Here is a 13,818-nt window from a genome sequence, read left to right on the forward strand (position 1 = left end):
ACTGGTTTTAACCCAATTCGCTGTGCCCAAGACAGGAACTGTGTGCATCATCATCAATCGTATTTATTGAGCACTTACTGTGTGCAGAGCACTGCACTAAGCGCTTGGGAAGTACAAATTGGCAACATATAGAGACAGTCCCTACCCAACAGTGGGCTCACAGTCTAAAAGGGGGAGACAGACAACAAAACCAAACATACTAACAAAATAAAATAAATAGAATAGATATGTACAAGTAAAATAAATAGAGTAATAAATATGTACAAACATATATACATACATGTTTGTGTGCATCCCAGAGCTTAATATGCTTGTCTTCTGTGTGACCCGGGGCCAATCTCTTCACCTGTCTGTGCCTCACTTCCCTCATCTATAAACTGATGGATTAAGATTGTGAGCCCCAGGGGGGACAGGGACCGTGTCCATCCCAACGCTTAATCCCCTTGTCTTCTGTGTGACCCGGGGCCAATCCCTTCTCCTCTCTGTGCCTCAATTCTCTCATCTATAAACTGCTGGATTGAGATTGGTGAGTCCCAGATGGAACAGGGACCGGTTCCAGCCCAATTCACTGTGCCCGGGACAGGGACTGTGTCCACCCCAGAGCTTAATATGCTTGTCTTCTGGGTGACCCGGGGCCAATCCCTTCACCTCTCCATGACTCAGTTCCCTCATCTATAAACTGATGGATTAAGATTGTGAGCCCCGGGGGGACAGGGACTGTGTCCATCCCAGCGCTTAATCCCCTTGTCTTCTGTGTGGCCTGGGGCCAATCCCTTCACCTCTCTGTGCCCCAGTTCCCTCATCTATAAACAGCTGGATTGAGATTGTGAGCCCCCAGTGGGACAGGGACTGCGTCCAATCCAACTTGCTGTGCCAGGACAGGGACCGTGCCCACCCCAGTGCTTAATCCCCTTGTCTCCTGTGTGACCCAGGGCCAATCCCTTCAGCTCTCTGTGCCTCAGTTCCCTCATCTATAAACTGCTGGATTGAGCTTGTGAGTCCCAGGTGGAATAGGGACTGGTTCCAACCCAATTCGCTGTTCCCGGGACAAGGACTGTGTCCACCCCAGAACTTAATCCCCTTGTCTTCTGGGTGACCCAGAGCCAATCTCTTCACCTGTCTGTGCCTCACTTCCCTCATCGGTAAACTGATGGATTAAGATTGTGAGCCCCAGGGGGGACAGGAACTGTGTCCATCCCAGCACTTAATCCTCTTGTCTTCTGTGTGACCGGGGGCCACCCCCTTCACCTGCCTGTGCCTCAGTTCCCTCATCTATAAACTGCTGGATTGAGATTGTGAGTCCCAGGTGGAATAGGGACTGGTTTTAACCCAATTCGCTGTGTCCGGGACAGGGACTGTGTCCATCCCAGAGCTTAATATGCATGTCTTCTGTGTGACCTGGGGTCAATCTCTTCACCTGTCTGTGCCTCACTTCCCTCATCTATAAATTGATGGATTAAGATTGTGAGCCCCAGGGGGGACAGGGACTGTGTCCCACCCAACTTGCTGTGTCCGGGACAGGGACCGTGCCCACCCCAGCGCTTAATCCCCCTGTCTTCTGTGTGACCCGGGGCCAATCCCTTCTCCTCTCTGTGCCTCAGTTCCCTCATCTATAAACTTCTGGATTGAGATTGTGAGTCCCTAGGAGGAGGGTCCGGTTCTGCTCCTGTGTGCCGTGTGGCCTGGGGCAGGTGGGTTCTGTTCTGGGGGGGCGGGGGCGGTTTCCGTTGGCTTGGTCCCTTTGCCCCGGGTGCCATCGGTTACCATTATCCGTTACCGGCCCGATGGCGTCGAGGACCAGAGTTAAGGTGAGGCTGTGCCTGACCTTTGACCCCGGGCTCAGGGCCTGCCGGCCTGCCTGCCCACGCTCAGGGGCTGTGCCTCACTTTCTCTCTCTTTCTCTCTCTGTGTGTCTGTGCCCATGTCTGTGCCCATGTTTGTGTGCCCCTCTGGGGATGCAGGGCCGACCCCGGGCCCGTCCGGAGTCGGGCGGGGGCCGCATCCAGCAGCTGTGGACGTTCGCCACCCTTTCGGTGGCGCAGGGCCCGCGGGGGTCGGGGGCGGCCCGGAGCCCGGGGACCCCGGAGGTCGGCCGGGGGTTGGGGGTCCCGGCCTGGGCGCCGTCGGAGGGCAGCGCGTCCAGTGACCCCAGCGGCTCTTGGGGCACCCTGGGCCCCAGGGCCTCCATCAGCGATCTCCTCCACAGCCCGCCGCAACACCCCGACCACTCCCAGCAATCCCGTGAGGCCCCCCAAACCCGGACACCTGCCCCCGGATGACCCCCGGGACTCCCGGGATGGGCCCAGGGACCCCACCCACGCCCCTTCCCCCTGGAGACCCTGCTCCCCTCCCCCCTGGGACCCCTGGGGTGGACCCAGGGACCCCACCCACACCCCTTCCCCTGGAGACCCTGCCCCTCTCCCCCCTGGGACCACCGGGATGGACCCAGGGACCCCACCCACGCCCCTTCCCCCTGGAGACCCTGCTCCCTTCCCCCCTGGGACCTCAGGGATGGACACAGGGACCCCAGGCGCGCCCCCTCCCCCTGGAGACCCTGCCCCTCTCCCCCCTGGGACCCCCGGGATGGAACCAGGGACCCCACCCACGCCCCTTCCCCCTGGAGACCCTGCCCCTCTCTCCCCCCGGAAGCCCCGAGATGTGCACAGAGACCCCAAGTGCGCCCCTTCCCCCTGGGACCCCCGGGATGGACCCAGGGACCTCACCCACGCCCCTTCCCCCTGGAGACCCTGCCCCTCTCTCCCCCCGGAACCTCCGAGATGGGCACAGAGACCCCAAGTGCGCCCCTTCCCCCTGGAGACCCTTCCCCTCTCCCCCCGGGACCCCAGGGATGGGCACAGGGATCCCAAATGCGCCCCCCTTGAAGATCCTTCCCCTTTCCCATGGAGACCCTCCCCCTGTACCCAGTGAGACCCCCGGGATGGACACAGGGACCCCAGGCGCGCCCCTTCCCCCTGGAGACCTTCCCCCTCTCCCCCCCGGGACCCCCGGGATGGACACAGGGACCCCAGACGCCCCCCTTCTCCATGGAAACCCTTCTTCTCTCCCGGGCCCCCCTCCCCCTCTCCCCCCGGGGTGGGCAGAGGGAGCCCTCCCCGTCCCCTGCCATGGCCGGGGTGGGTTTCGGGGAGGGGTTCGGGCGCTGACCCCTGCGGCGGGCGGCCCCCTCCCTCCATCCCTGACCACCCCCCCACCGGTGCCCGGCAGAGGAGGCAGAGCTGTCCTCCTCCGAGGTGAACGAGATCGAGACTCAAAGCCACTCCAGCCCGCACAGGGCCTACTTGGCCGAGCAGCAGAGTCAGGTGTGTGGGTAACACCCACCCACCCATCCATCCATCCATCCATCCATCCATCCATCCATCTGCCCATCATCCATCCATCCATCCATCCATCCATCCATCCATCCATCCAACCATCTATCCATCCATCCATCCATCCGCCCACCCATCCATCCATCTGCCCACCCATCCATCTGCCCACCCATCCATCCATCCGCCCATCCATCCATCCACCCATCCATCCATCCATCCATCCATCCATCCACCCATCCATCTATCCATCCACCCACCCATCCATCCATCCATCCATCCATCCATCCATCCATCCATCCATCCACCCATCCACCCATCCATCCATCCATCCATCCATCCATCCATCCATCCATCCTTCCATCCACCCAACCGGGGAGGCGTCCGGCGGGAGACACCCTCTCCACAGCCCGGACCATTTTTAGCGTTATGATTACTAATTTAATTTTGAGCACTTACTGTGGGCAAACCACTATACCAAGCGCTTGGGAGAATACACTAAAACGTCAGACACATTCCCTGCCCACAACAAGCTCACAGTCTAGAGAGGGAGACATTATTATTATGAGCAATGGTATTTATGGAGCACTTACTGTGTGCAGAGCACTGTACCGAGCACTTGGGAGAGTACATTCTAACATCAGACATATTCCCTGCCCACAATGAGCTCACAGTCTAGAGGGGGAGACAGACATTACTATTATTTTTAATAATCATATTTAATGAGCACTTAGTGTGTGCGAAACATGGTACTAAGCCTTGGGAGAGTACACTCTGACATCAGACACATATTGTCTGCCCAAAATGAGCTCACAGTCTAGAGGGGCAGCCATTATTATTATTATTATTATTAACAGTCATATTGATTGAGTACTCACTGCGTGCAAAGCACTGTACTAAGTCTTGGGAGAATATACACGTTCCCCACCCATAATGAGCTCACAGTCCAGAGGAGGAGGCAGGCATTAATTCATTTAATCATATTTATTGAGGGCCTACTGTGTGCAACACACTGTACACAGCCTTGGGAGAATACAGTGTAACCTCAGACACATTCCCTGCCAGCTCACAGTCTAGAGGGGGAGACAGACTTTAATATAAATAAATTACAGATCATAATAATAGTAATAATAATAATGATGGTATTTCTTAAGCACTTACCATGTGCCAAGCACTGTTCTAAGCGCTCGGGGGGATACAGGGTGATCAGATTGTCCCACAGGGGACTCACAGTCTTCATCCCCATTTTACAGATGAGGGAACTGAGGCCCAGAGAAGTTAAGTGACTTGTCCAAAGTCACACAGCTGAAAATTGGAGGAGGCCGGGATTTGAACCCACGACCTCTGACTCCAAAGCCCGGGCTCTTTCCACTGAGCCACGCTGCTTCTCTACATTCAGATTCATTCATTCATTCATTCAATCGTATTTATTGAGCGCTTACTGCGTGTAGAGCACTGGACTAAGCGCTTGGATAGTACAAGTCGGCAACAGATAGAGACGGTCCCTACCCAACAACGGGATTATAGACCTATATCCCCCTTCTAGACTGTGAGCCCACTGTTGGGTAGGGACCGTCTCTATATGTTGCCGACTTGTACTTCCCAAGCGCTTAGTACAGTGCTCCGCACACAGTAAGCGCTCAATAAATACGATTGAATGAATGAATGAAAGGGGCAAGTCAGAGTGGCCCAGAAAGGAGTGGGAGAAGAGGAGTGGAGGGTTCAGTCAGGGAAGGCTTCCTTTTGTACGCATTTATTACTCTATTTATTTGTTTATTTTATTTGTACATATTTATTCTGTTTATTTTATTTTGTTAATATGTTTGGTTTTGTTGTCTGTCTCCCCCTGCTAGACTGTGAGCCCACTGTTGGGTAGGGACCGTCTCTAGATGTTGCCGACTTGTACTTCCCAAGCGCTTAGTCCAGTGCTCCGCACACAGTAAGCACTCAGTAAATACGATTGATTGAATGAATGAAAGGGGTGAGTCAGAGTGGCCCAGAAGGGAGTGGGAGAAGAGGAGTGGAGGGTTCAGTCAGGGAAGCCTTCCTTTTGTACATATTTATTACTCTATTTATTTTACTTGTATGTATTTATTCTATTTATTTTATTTTGTTAATACATTTTGTTTCGTTTTCTGTCTCCCCCTTCTCGACTGTGAGCCCGCTGTTGGGTAGAGACCGGCTCTAGATGTTGCCAACTTGGACTTCCCAAGCGCTTAGCCCAGTGCTCCGCACACAGTAAGCGCTCAGTAAATACGATTGAATGAATGAATGAAAGGGGCGAGTCAGAGCGGCTTCCTTTTGTACCTATTTATTACTCTATTTATTTTACTTGTACATATTTATTCTATTTATTTTATTTTGTTAATATGTTTTGTTTCGTTGTCTGTCTCCCCCTTCTAGACTGTGAGCCCTCTGTTGGGTAGGGACCGGCTCTAGATGTTGCCAACTTGGACTTCCCAAGCGCTTAGCCCAGTGCTCCTCACACAGTAAGCGCTCAGTAAATACGACTGAATGAATGAATGAAAGGGGCGAGTCAGAGCGGCTTCCTTTTGTACCTATTTATTACTCTATTTATTTTACGTGTACATATTTATTTTATTTTGTTAATCTCTTTTGTTTCGTTCTCCGTCTCCCCCTTCTCGACTGTGAGCCCGCTGTTGGGTAGGGACCGTCTCTAGATGTTGCCCACTTGGACTTCCCAAGCGCTTAGTACAGTGCTCTGCACACAGTAAGCGCTCAATAAATACGATTGATGATGATGATGATGACCGTCTCTAGGTGTTGCCAACTTGGGCTTCCCAAGCGCTTAGTGCTCTGCACACAGTAAGCGCTCAATAAATGCGACTGAATGGAATGAATGAATGAATGAATGAATGGAGGAGATGGGCCTTCAATAAAGCTTTGAAGCGGGGTGGGGGGAGTGGCAATTATCTAATTACCTTAATGGGGAGCGGGGAGCCCTCTTGCCGGCCCACCCCGTCCCCCCGGCATGTGGGGGGTCAACAGGTTCCTCTCCCCTCTGGCCCTCAGCTGCCCCTGCCCCTCACCTGTCTGATGGAGGAAGAGGTGTTGGACATCCTGACCAAAGCCCTACAGAGTGAGCGTGAGCACCGGGGGGCTGTGGGAGACGGGAGGTGGGCGTGACATTGGAGACATGGGTGGCCTCCACGTGGGAAACACCACTACTACTAATGATAGTACCTGTTAAGCGCTTACTTTGTACCAAGCACTGTTCTAAGCGCTGGAGAGGTTACAAGGTGATCAGGTTGTCCCACTTGGGGCTCGCAGTCTTCATCCCCGTTTTCCAGATGAGGAAACGGAGGCCCAGAGAATAATAATAGTAATGATGGCATTTGTTAAGCGCTTGCTATGTGCAAAGCCCTGTTCTAAGCGCTGGGGAGGATACAAAGTGATCAGGTTGTCCCACGGGGGGCTCACAGTTTTCTTCCCCATTTTCCAGAAGAGGGAATGGAGGGCCAGAGAATAATAATTATAGTAGTAATGATGGTATTTGTTAAGCGCTTACTATGTGCAAAGCACTGTTCTAAGCGCTGGGGAGGATACAAGGTGATCAGGTTGTCCCACTTGGGGCTCACAGTCTTCATCCCCATTTTCCAGGTGAGGGAACGGAGGCCCAGAGAATAACAATAATAATGATGGCATTTGTTAAGCGCTTACTATGTGCAAAGCACTGTTCTAAGCACTGGGGAGGATATAAGATGATCAGGTTGTCCCCTGTGGGGCTCACAGTCTTCATCCCCATTTTCCAGATGAGGGAATGGAGGCCCAGAGAATAATAATAATAGTAATGATGGCATTTGTTAAGTGCTTACTATGTGCAAAGCACTGTTCTAAGCGCTGGGGAGGATACAAGGTGATCAGGTTGTCCCACTTGGGGCTCACAGTCTTCATCCCCATTTTCCAGATGAGGGAACGGAGGCCCAGAGAATAATAATGATAATGATGGCATTTGTTTAGCGCTTACTATGTGCAAAGCACTGTTCTAAAATGCTGGGGAGGATACAAGGTGATCAGGTTGTCCCCTGGGGGGCTCACAGTCTTCATCCCCATTTTCCAGATGAGGGAACGGAGGGCCAGAGAATAATAACTATAGTTGTAATGATGGCATTTGTTAAGTGCTTACTATGTGCAAAGCACTGTTCTAAGCACTGGGGAGGATACAAGGTGATCAGGTTGTCCCACTTGGGGCTCACAGTCTTCATCCCCATTTTCCAGGTGAGGGAACGGAGGCCCAGAGAATAACAATAATAATGATGGCATTTGTTAAGCGCTTACTATGTGCAAAGCACTGTTCTAAGCACTGGGGAGGATATAAGATGATCAGGTTGTCCCCTGTGGGGCTCACAGTCTTCATCCCCATTTTCCAGATGAGGGAATGGAGGCCCAGAGAATAATAATAATAGTAATGATGGCATTTGTTAAGTGCTTACTATGTGCAAAGCACTGTTCTAAGCGCTGGGGAGGATACAAGGTGATCAGGTTGTCCCACTTGGGGCTCACAGTCTTCATCCCCATTTTCCAGGTGAGGGAATGGAGGCCCAGAGAATAATAATGATAATGATGGCGTTTGTTTAGCGCTTACTATGTGCAAAGCACTGTTCTAAGCACTGGGGAGGATACAAGGTGATCAGGTTGTCCCACTTGGGGCTCACAGTCTTCATCCCCATTTTCCAGATGAGGGAACGGAGGCCCAGAGAATAATAATTATAATAGTAATGATGGTATTTGTTACATGCTTACTATGTGCAAAGCACTGTTCTAAGTTCCCCCTTCTAGACTGTGAGCCCGCTGTTGGGTAGGGACCGTCTCTAGATGTTGCCAACTGGGACTTCCCAAGCGCTTAGTCCAGTGCTCTGCACACAGTAAGCGCTCAGTAAATACGATTGAATGAATGAAGTGCTGGGGAGGATCCAAGGTGATCAGGTTGTCCCCTGTGGAGCTCCCAGCCTTCATCCCCATTTTCCAGATGAGGGAACTGAGGCCCAGAGAAGTGAAGTGACTTGCCCAAAGTCACACAGCGGACAAATGGCGGAGTCGGGATTAGAACCCAGGACCTCGAGACTCCCGGGCCCGGGCTGTAGCCACCGGGCCACGCTGCTTCTCATTAGGGTCTCAGTTGGTGGCTCATTGGAAAGAGCCCGGGCTTTGGAGTCAGAGGTTATGGGTTCAAATCCCGGCTCCTCCAATTGTCGGCTGTGTGACTTTGGGCAAGTCACTTCACTTCTCTGGGCCTCAGTTACCTTCGTCTGTAAAATGGGGATTAAGACTGTGAACCCCAAGTGGGACAACCTGATCACCTTGGATCCTCCCCAGCGCTTAGAACAGTGCTTGGCACATAGTAAGCGCTTAACAAATGCCATCATTATTATTTATTATTATTCGGCTTCCGAGTGGTCAGGCAGGGCGGTGTGTGTGGCTTGGGGAGAGGGAAGGGCAGGAGTCGCCACGGATTTGCTCCGTCCACAAGAGAAGCGGCGCGGCCCGGTGGCTAGGGCCCGGGGCCGGGAGTCACACGGAGATCTGGGTTCTAATCCCGACCCCGCCACTTGTCCGCTGTGTGACCTTGGGCCGGTCACTTCTCTGGGCCTCTTTGTCCTCACCTGGATGGAGACGGTGAGCCCCACGCGGGACAGGGGACCGCGTCCAACCTGGAGGGCTTGTATCCGGCCCGGCGCTCAGTACAGCGGCAGGCGCGTCGTAGGCGCTCGGCCGAGGCCGTGGCCAACAGAGACCGAAACGGCCGAGTGATGCAGGTTACCGCTCGGACATCGGCCGCGATCACCTTCTGACACACCAAGTGGAGCAGCGCATAGAGGAGCTGAAGAACCGCGTACTGAGGAAGAAGGAGACCAACTGAGGCAGGGGCCGACCGGGGTCTGAGGCCGACAATTTCCCCCTCCCCGTATCACCCGCTAGCCGGTCCTTTCCCCCCTCGCCCCCATCCTTTGGCCCCAGATAAATAAAATCCTCCCCCATCCCGCCCGTTGTAGGTGAATAATAACAATAATTCTCGACTGTGAGCCCAGTTGGGTAGGGACCATCTCTAGATGTTGCCAACTTGCACTTCCCAGGCGTTTAGTACAGTGCTCCGCACCCAGTAAGCGCTCAATAAATACGATTGAATGAATGAATAGTAATAACGGTCCTCATGAAGCGCTCACTATGGGCCGAGCGCTGGGGTAGTAATACTAATAATAATCATAGCATTTATGGAGCGCTTGCTATGTGCAAGGCGCTAAGCGCTGGGGAGGTTACAAGGTGATCGGGTCGTCCCACGGGAGGCTCACAGTTTTAATCCCATTTTCCAGATGAGGTCACTGAGGCCCAGAGAAGTGACTTAGTAATAATGATGGCATTTATTAAGCGTTTGCTATGTGCAAAGCACTGTTCTAAGCGCTGGGGAGGTTGCGAGGTGATCAGCTTGTCCCACGGGAGGCTCACAGTTTCAATCCCATTTTCCAGATGAGGTCACTGAGGCCCAGAGAAGTGACTTAGTAATAATGATGGCATTTATTAAGCGTTTGCTATGTGCAAAGCACTGTTCTGAGCGCTGGGGAGGTTGCAAGGTGATCAGGTTGTCCCACGGGAGGCTCACAGTTTTAATCCCATTTTCCAGATGAGGTCACTGAGGCCCAGAGAAGTGACTTAGTAATAATGATGGCATTTATTAAGCGCTTGCTATGTGCAAAGCACTGTTCTAAGCGCTGGGGAGGTTACAAGGTAATCAGGTTGTCCCACGGGAGGCTCACAGTTTCAATCCCATTTTCCAGATGAGGTCACTGAGGCCCAGAGAAGTGACTTAATAATAATAATAATGATGGCACTTATTAAGCGCTTGCTATGTGCAAAGCACTGTTCTAAGCGCTGGGGAGGTTGCAAGGTGATCAGGTTGTCCCACGGGAGGCTCACAGTTTTAATCCCATTTTCCAGATGAGGTCACTGAGGCCCAGAGAAGTGACTTAGTAATAATGATGGCATTTATTAAGCGTTTGCTATGTGCAAAGCACTGTTCCAAGCGCTGGGGAGGTTGCAAGGTGATCAGCTTGTCCCACGGGAGGCTCACAGTTTCAATCCCATTTTCCAGATGAGGTCACTGAGGCCCAGAGAAGTGACTTAGTAATAATGATGGCATTTATTAAGCGCTTGCTATGTGCAAAGCACTGTTCTAAGCGCTGGGGAGGTTACAAGGTGATCAGGTTGTCCCACGGGAGGCTCACAGTTTTAATCCCATTTTCCAGATGAGGTCACTGAGGCCCAGAGAAGTGACTTAATAATAGTAATAATGATGGCATTTATTAAGCGTTTGCTGTGTGCAAAGCACTGTTCTAAGCGCTGGGGAGGTTGCAAGGTGATCAGGTTGTCCCACGGGAGGCTCACAGTTTTAATCCCATTTTCCAGATGAGGTCACTGAGGCCCAGAGAAGTGACTTAGTAATAATGATGGCACTTATTAAGCGCTTGCTATGTGCAAAGCACTGTTCTAAGCGCTGGGGAGGTTGCAAGGTGATCAGGTTGTCCCACGGGAGGCTCACAGTTTTAATCCCATTTTCCAGATGAGGTCACTGAGGCGCAGAGAAGTGAAGTGACTTAATAATAATAATAATGATGGCATTTATTAAGCGCTTGCTATGTGCAAAGCACTGTTCTAAGCGCTGGGGAGGTTACAAGGTGATCAGGTTGTTCCATGGGGGGGCCTCACAGGCTTCACCCGCTGTTGGGTAGGGACCGTCTCTATATGTTGCCAACTTGTACTTCCCAAGCGCTTAGTACAGTGCTCTGCACACAGTAAGCGCTCAATAAATACGATTGATTGATTTGACAGATGAGGGAACTGAGGCCCAGGGAATAATAATAATAATAATGATGGTATTTGTTAAGCGCTTACTATGTGCCAAGTACTGTTCTAAGCGCTGGGGGAGATACAAGGTGATCAGGTTGTCCCATGTTGGGCTCACTGTCTTTATCCCCATTTGACAGATGAGGGAACTGAGGCCCAGGGAATAATAATGATAATGATGGCATTTGTTAAGCGCTTACTATGTGCCAAGCGCTGTTCTAAGCACTGGGGGCAATGCACGGTGATCAGGTTGTCCCACGGGGGGCCTCACAGGCTTCATCCCCATTTGACAGATGAGGGAACTGAGGCCCAGGGGATAATAATAATAATAATGATGGTATTTGTTAAGCGCTTACTGTGTGCCAAGCACTGTTCTAAGCGCTGGGGGAGATACAAGGTGATCAGGTTGTCCCACGGGGGGCTCACAGTCTTCATCCCCATTTTCCAGATGAAGGAACTGAGGCCTAGAGAATAATAATAATAATGATGGCATTTATTAAGTGCTTACTATGTGCCAAGCACTGTTCTAAGCGCTGGGGGGAATACAAGGTGATCAGGTTGTCCCAAGGGGGGCTCACGGTCTTTATCCCCATTTGACAGATGAGGGAATTGAGGCCCAGGGAATAATAATAATAATAATAATGATGGTATTTGTTAAGTGCTTACTCTGTGCTAAGCACTGTTCTAAGCACTGGGGGCGATACAAGGTGATCAGGTTGTCCCACGGGGGGCCTCACAGGCTTCATCCCCATTTGACAGATGAGGGAACTGAGGCCCAGAGGAGAATAATAATAATGATAATAATAATAATATAATAATAATAATTATCATACTAATGATGGCGGCTAGTCCAGTGCTCTGCACACAGTAAGCGCTCAATAAATACGATTGAATGAATGAATGACAGATGAGGGAACTGAGGCCCAGAGTAGAATAATAATAATGATCATACTAATGATGGCGCTTAGTCCAGTGCTCTGCACGCAGTAAGCGCTCAATAAATACGACTGAATGAATGAATGACAGATGAGGGAACTGAGGCCTGGAGGAGAATAATAATAATGATAATAATTATAATATAATAATAATAATAATAATAATGATCATACTAATGATGGCGCCTAGTCCAGTGCTCCGCACACAGTAAGAGCTCAATAAATACGATTGAATGAATGAATGACAGATGTGGGAACTGAGGCCCAGAGTAGAATAATAATAATAACGACCATACTAATGATGGCGCTTAGTCCAGTACTCTGCACACAGTAAGTGCTCAATAAAAATGATTGAATGAATGAATGACAGATGAGGGAACTGAGGCCCAGAGGAGAATAATTAATAATAATAATAATGATCATACTAATGATGGTGCTTAGTCCAGTGCTCTGCACACAGTAAGCGCTCAATAAGTACGATTGAATGAATGAATGACAGATGAGGGACCTGAGGCCCAGAGTAGAATAATAATAATAATGATCATACTAATGATGGCGCTTAGTCCAGTGCTCTGCACACGGTAAGCGCTCAATAAATACGATTGAATGAATGAATGACAGATGAGGGAACTGAGGCCCAGAGGAGAATAATAATAATAATAATAATGATCATACTAATGATGGTGCTTAGTCAATCAACCAATCAATCAATCGTATTTATTGAGCACTTACTGTGTGCAGAGCACTGTACTAAGCGCTTGGGAAGTACAAGTTGGCAACATCTAGAGACAGTCCCTACCCAACAGTGTCCACTGCTCTGCACACAGTAAGGGCTCAATAAATACGATTGAATGAATGAATGACAGATGAGGGAACTGAGGCCCGGAGTAGAATAATAATAATAATGATCATGGCGCTTAGTCCAGTGCTCTGCACATGGTAAGCGCTCAATAAATACGATTGAATGAATGAATGACAGATGAGGGAACTGAGGCCCAGAGGAGAATAATAATAACGATAAAAATAATAATATAATAATAATGATCATACTAATGATGGCGCCTAGTCCAGTGCTCTGCACACAGTAAGCGCTCAATAAATACGATTGAATGAATGAATGACAGATGAGGGAACTGAGGCCCAGAGTAGAATAATAATAATGATCATACTAATGATGGTGCTTAGTCCAGTGCTCTGCGCTCAGTAAGCGCTCAATAAATACGATTGAATGAATGAATGACAGATGAGGGAACTGAGGCCCAGAGGAGAATAATAATAATGATAATAATTATAATACAATAATAATAATAATGATCATACTAATGATGACGCCTAGTCCAGTGCTCTGCACACAGTAAGAGCTCAATAAATACGATTGAATGAATGAATGACAGATGTGGGAACTGAGGCCCAGAGTAGAATAATAATAATAATGATCATACTAATGATGGTGCTTAGTCCAGTGCTCTGCACACAGTAAGCGCTTAATAAAAATGATTGAATGAATGACAGATGAGGGAACTGAGGCCCAGAGGAGAATAATTAATAATAATAATAATGATCATACTAATGATGGCGCTTAGTCCAGTGCTCTGCACACAGTAAGCGCTCAATAAATACGATTGAATGAATGAATGACAGATGAGGGAACTGAGGCCCAGAGGAGAATAATAATAATAATAATAATAATAATAATA

At 50.1% G+C, this 13,818-nt stretch overlaps 1 protein-coding gene across 2 annotated transcripts; it reads left to right on the plus strand.

Annotated features, from left to right (window-relative positions):
* Window positions 1-1,759: 1,759 nt before the first annotated feature.
* On the plus strand, window positions 1,760-9,322 carry CATSPERZ (catsper channel auxiliary subunit zeta). Of its 2 annotated transcripts, none has more exons than XM_038765194.1 (5): window positions 1,760-1,808; window positions 1,962-2,241; window positions 3,226-3,320; window positions 6,360-6,432; window positions 9,104-9,322. In XM_038765194.1, the coding sequence occupies exons 1-5, from the start codon at window positions 1,785-1,787 to the stop codon at window positions 9,205-9,207; spliced, it is 576 nt and encodes a 191-aa protein (XP_038621122.1). In that variant the 5' UTR covers window positions 1,760-1,784; the 3' UTR covers window positions 9,208-9,322. The 2 variants fall into 2 exon arrangements, with proteins under 2 accessions (XP_038621122.1, XP_038621123.1); XM_038765195.1 differs by having other exon boundaries at window positions 6,360-6,426.
* The last annotated feature ends 4,496 nt before the right edge of the window (window positions 9,323-13,818 follow it).

Source organism: Tachyglossus aculeatus, chromosome 22 (genome assembly GCF_015852505.1).
Source record: "Tachyglossus aculeatus isolate mTacAcu1 chromosome 22, mTacAcu1.pri, whole genome shotgun sequence".
Classification (NCBI taxonomy): Eukaryota; Metazoa; Chordata; class Mammalia; order Monotremata; family Tachyglossidae; genus Tachyglossus; species Tachyglossus aculeatus.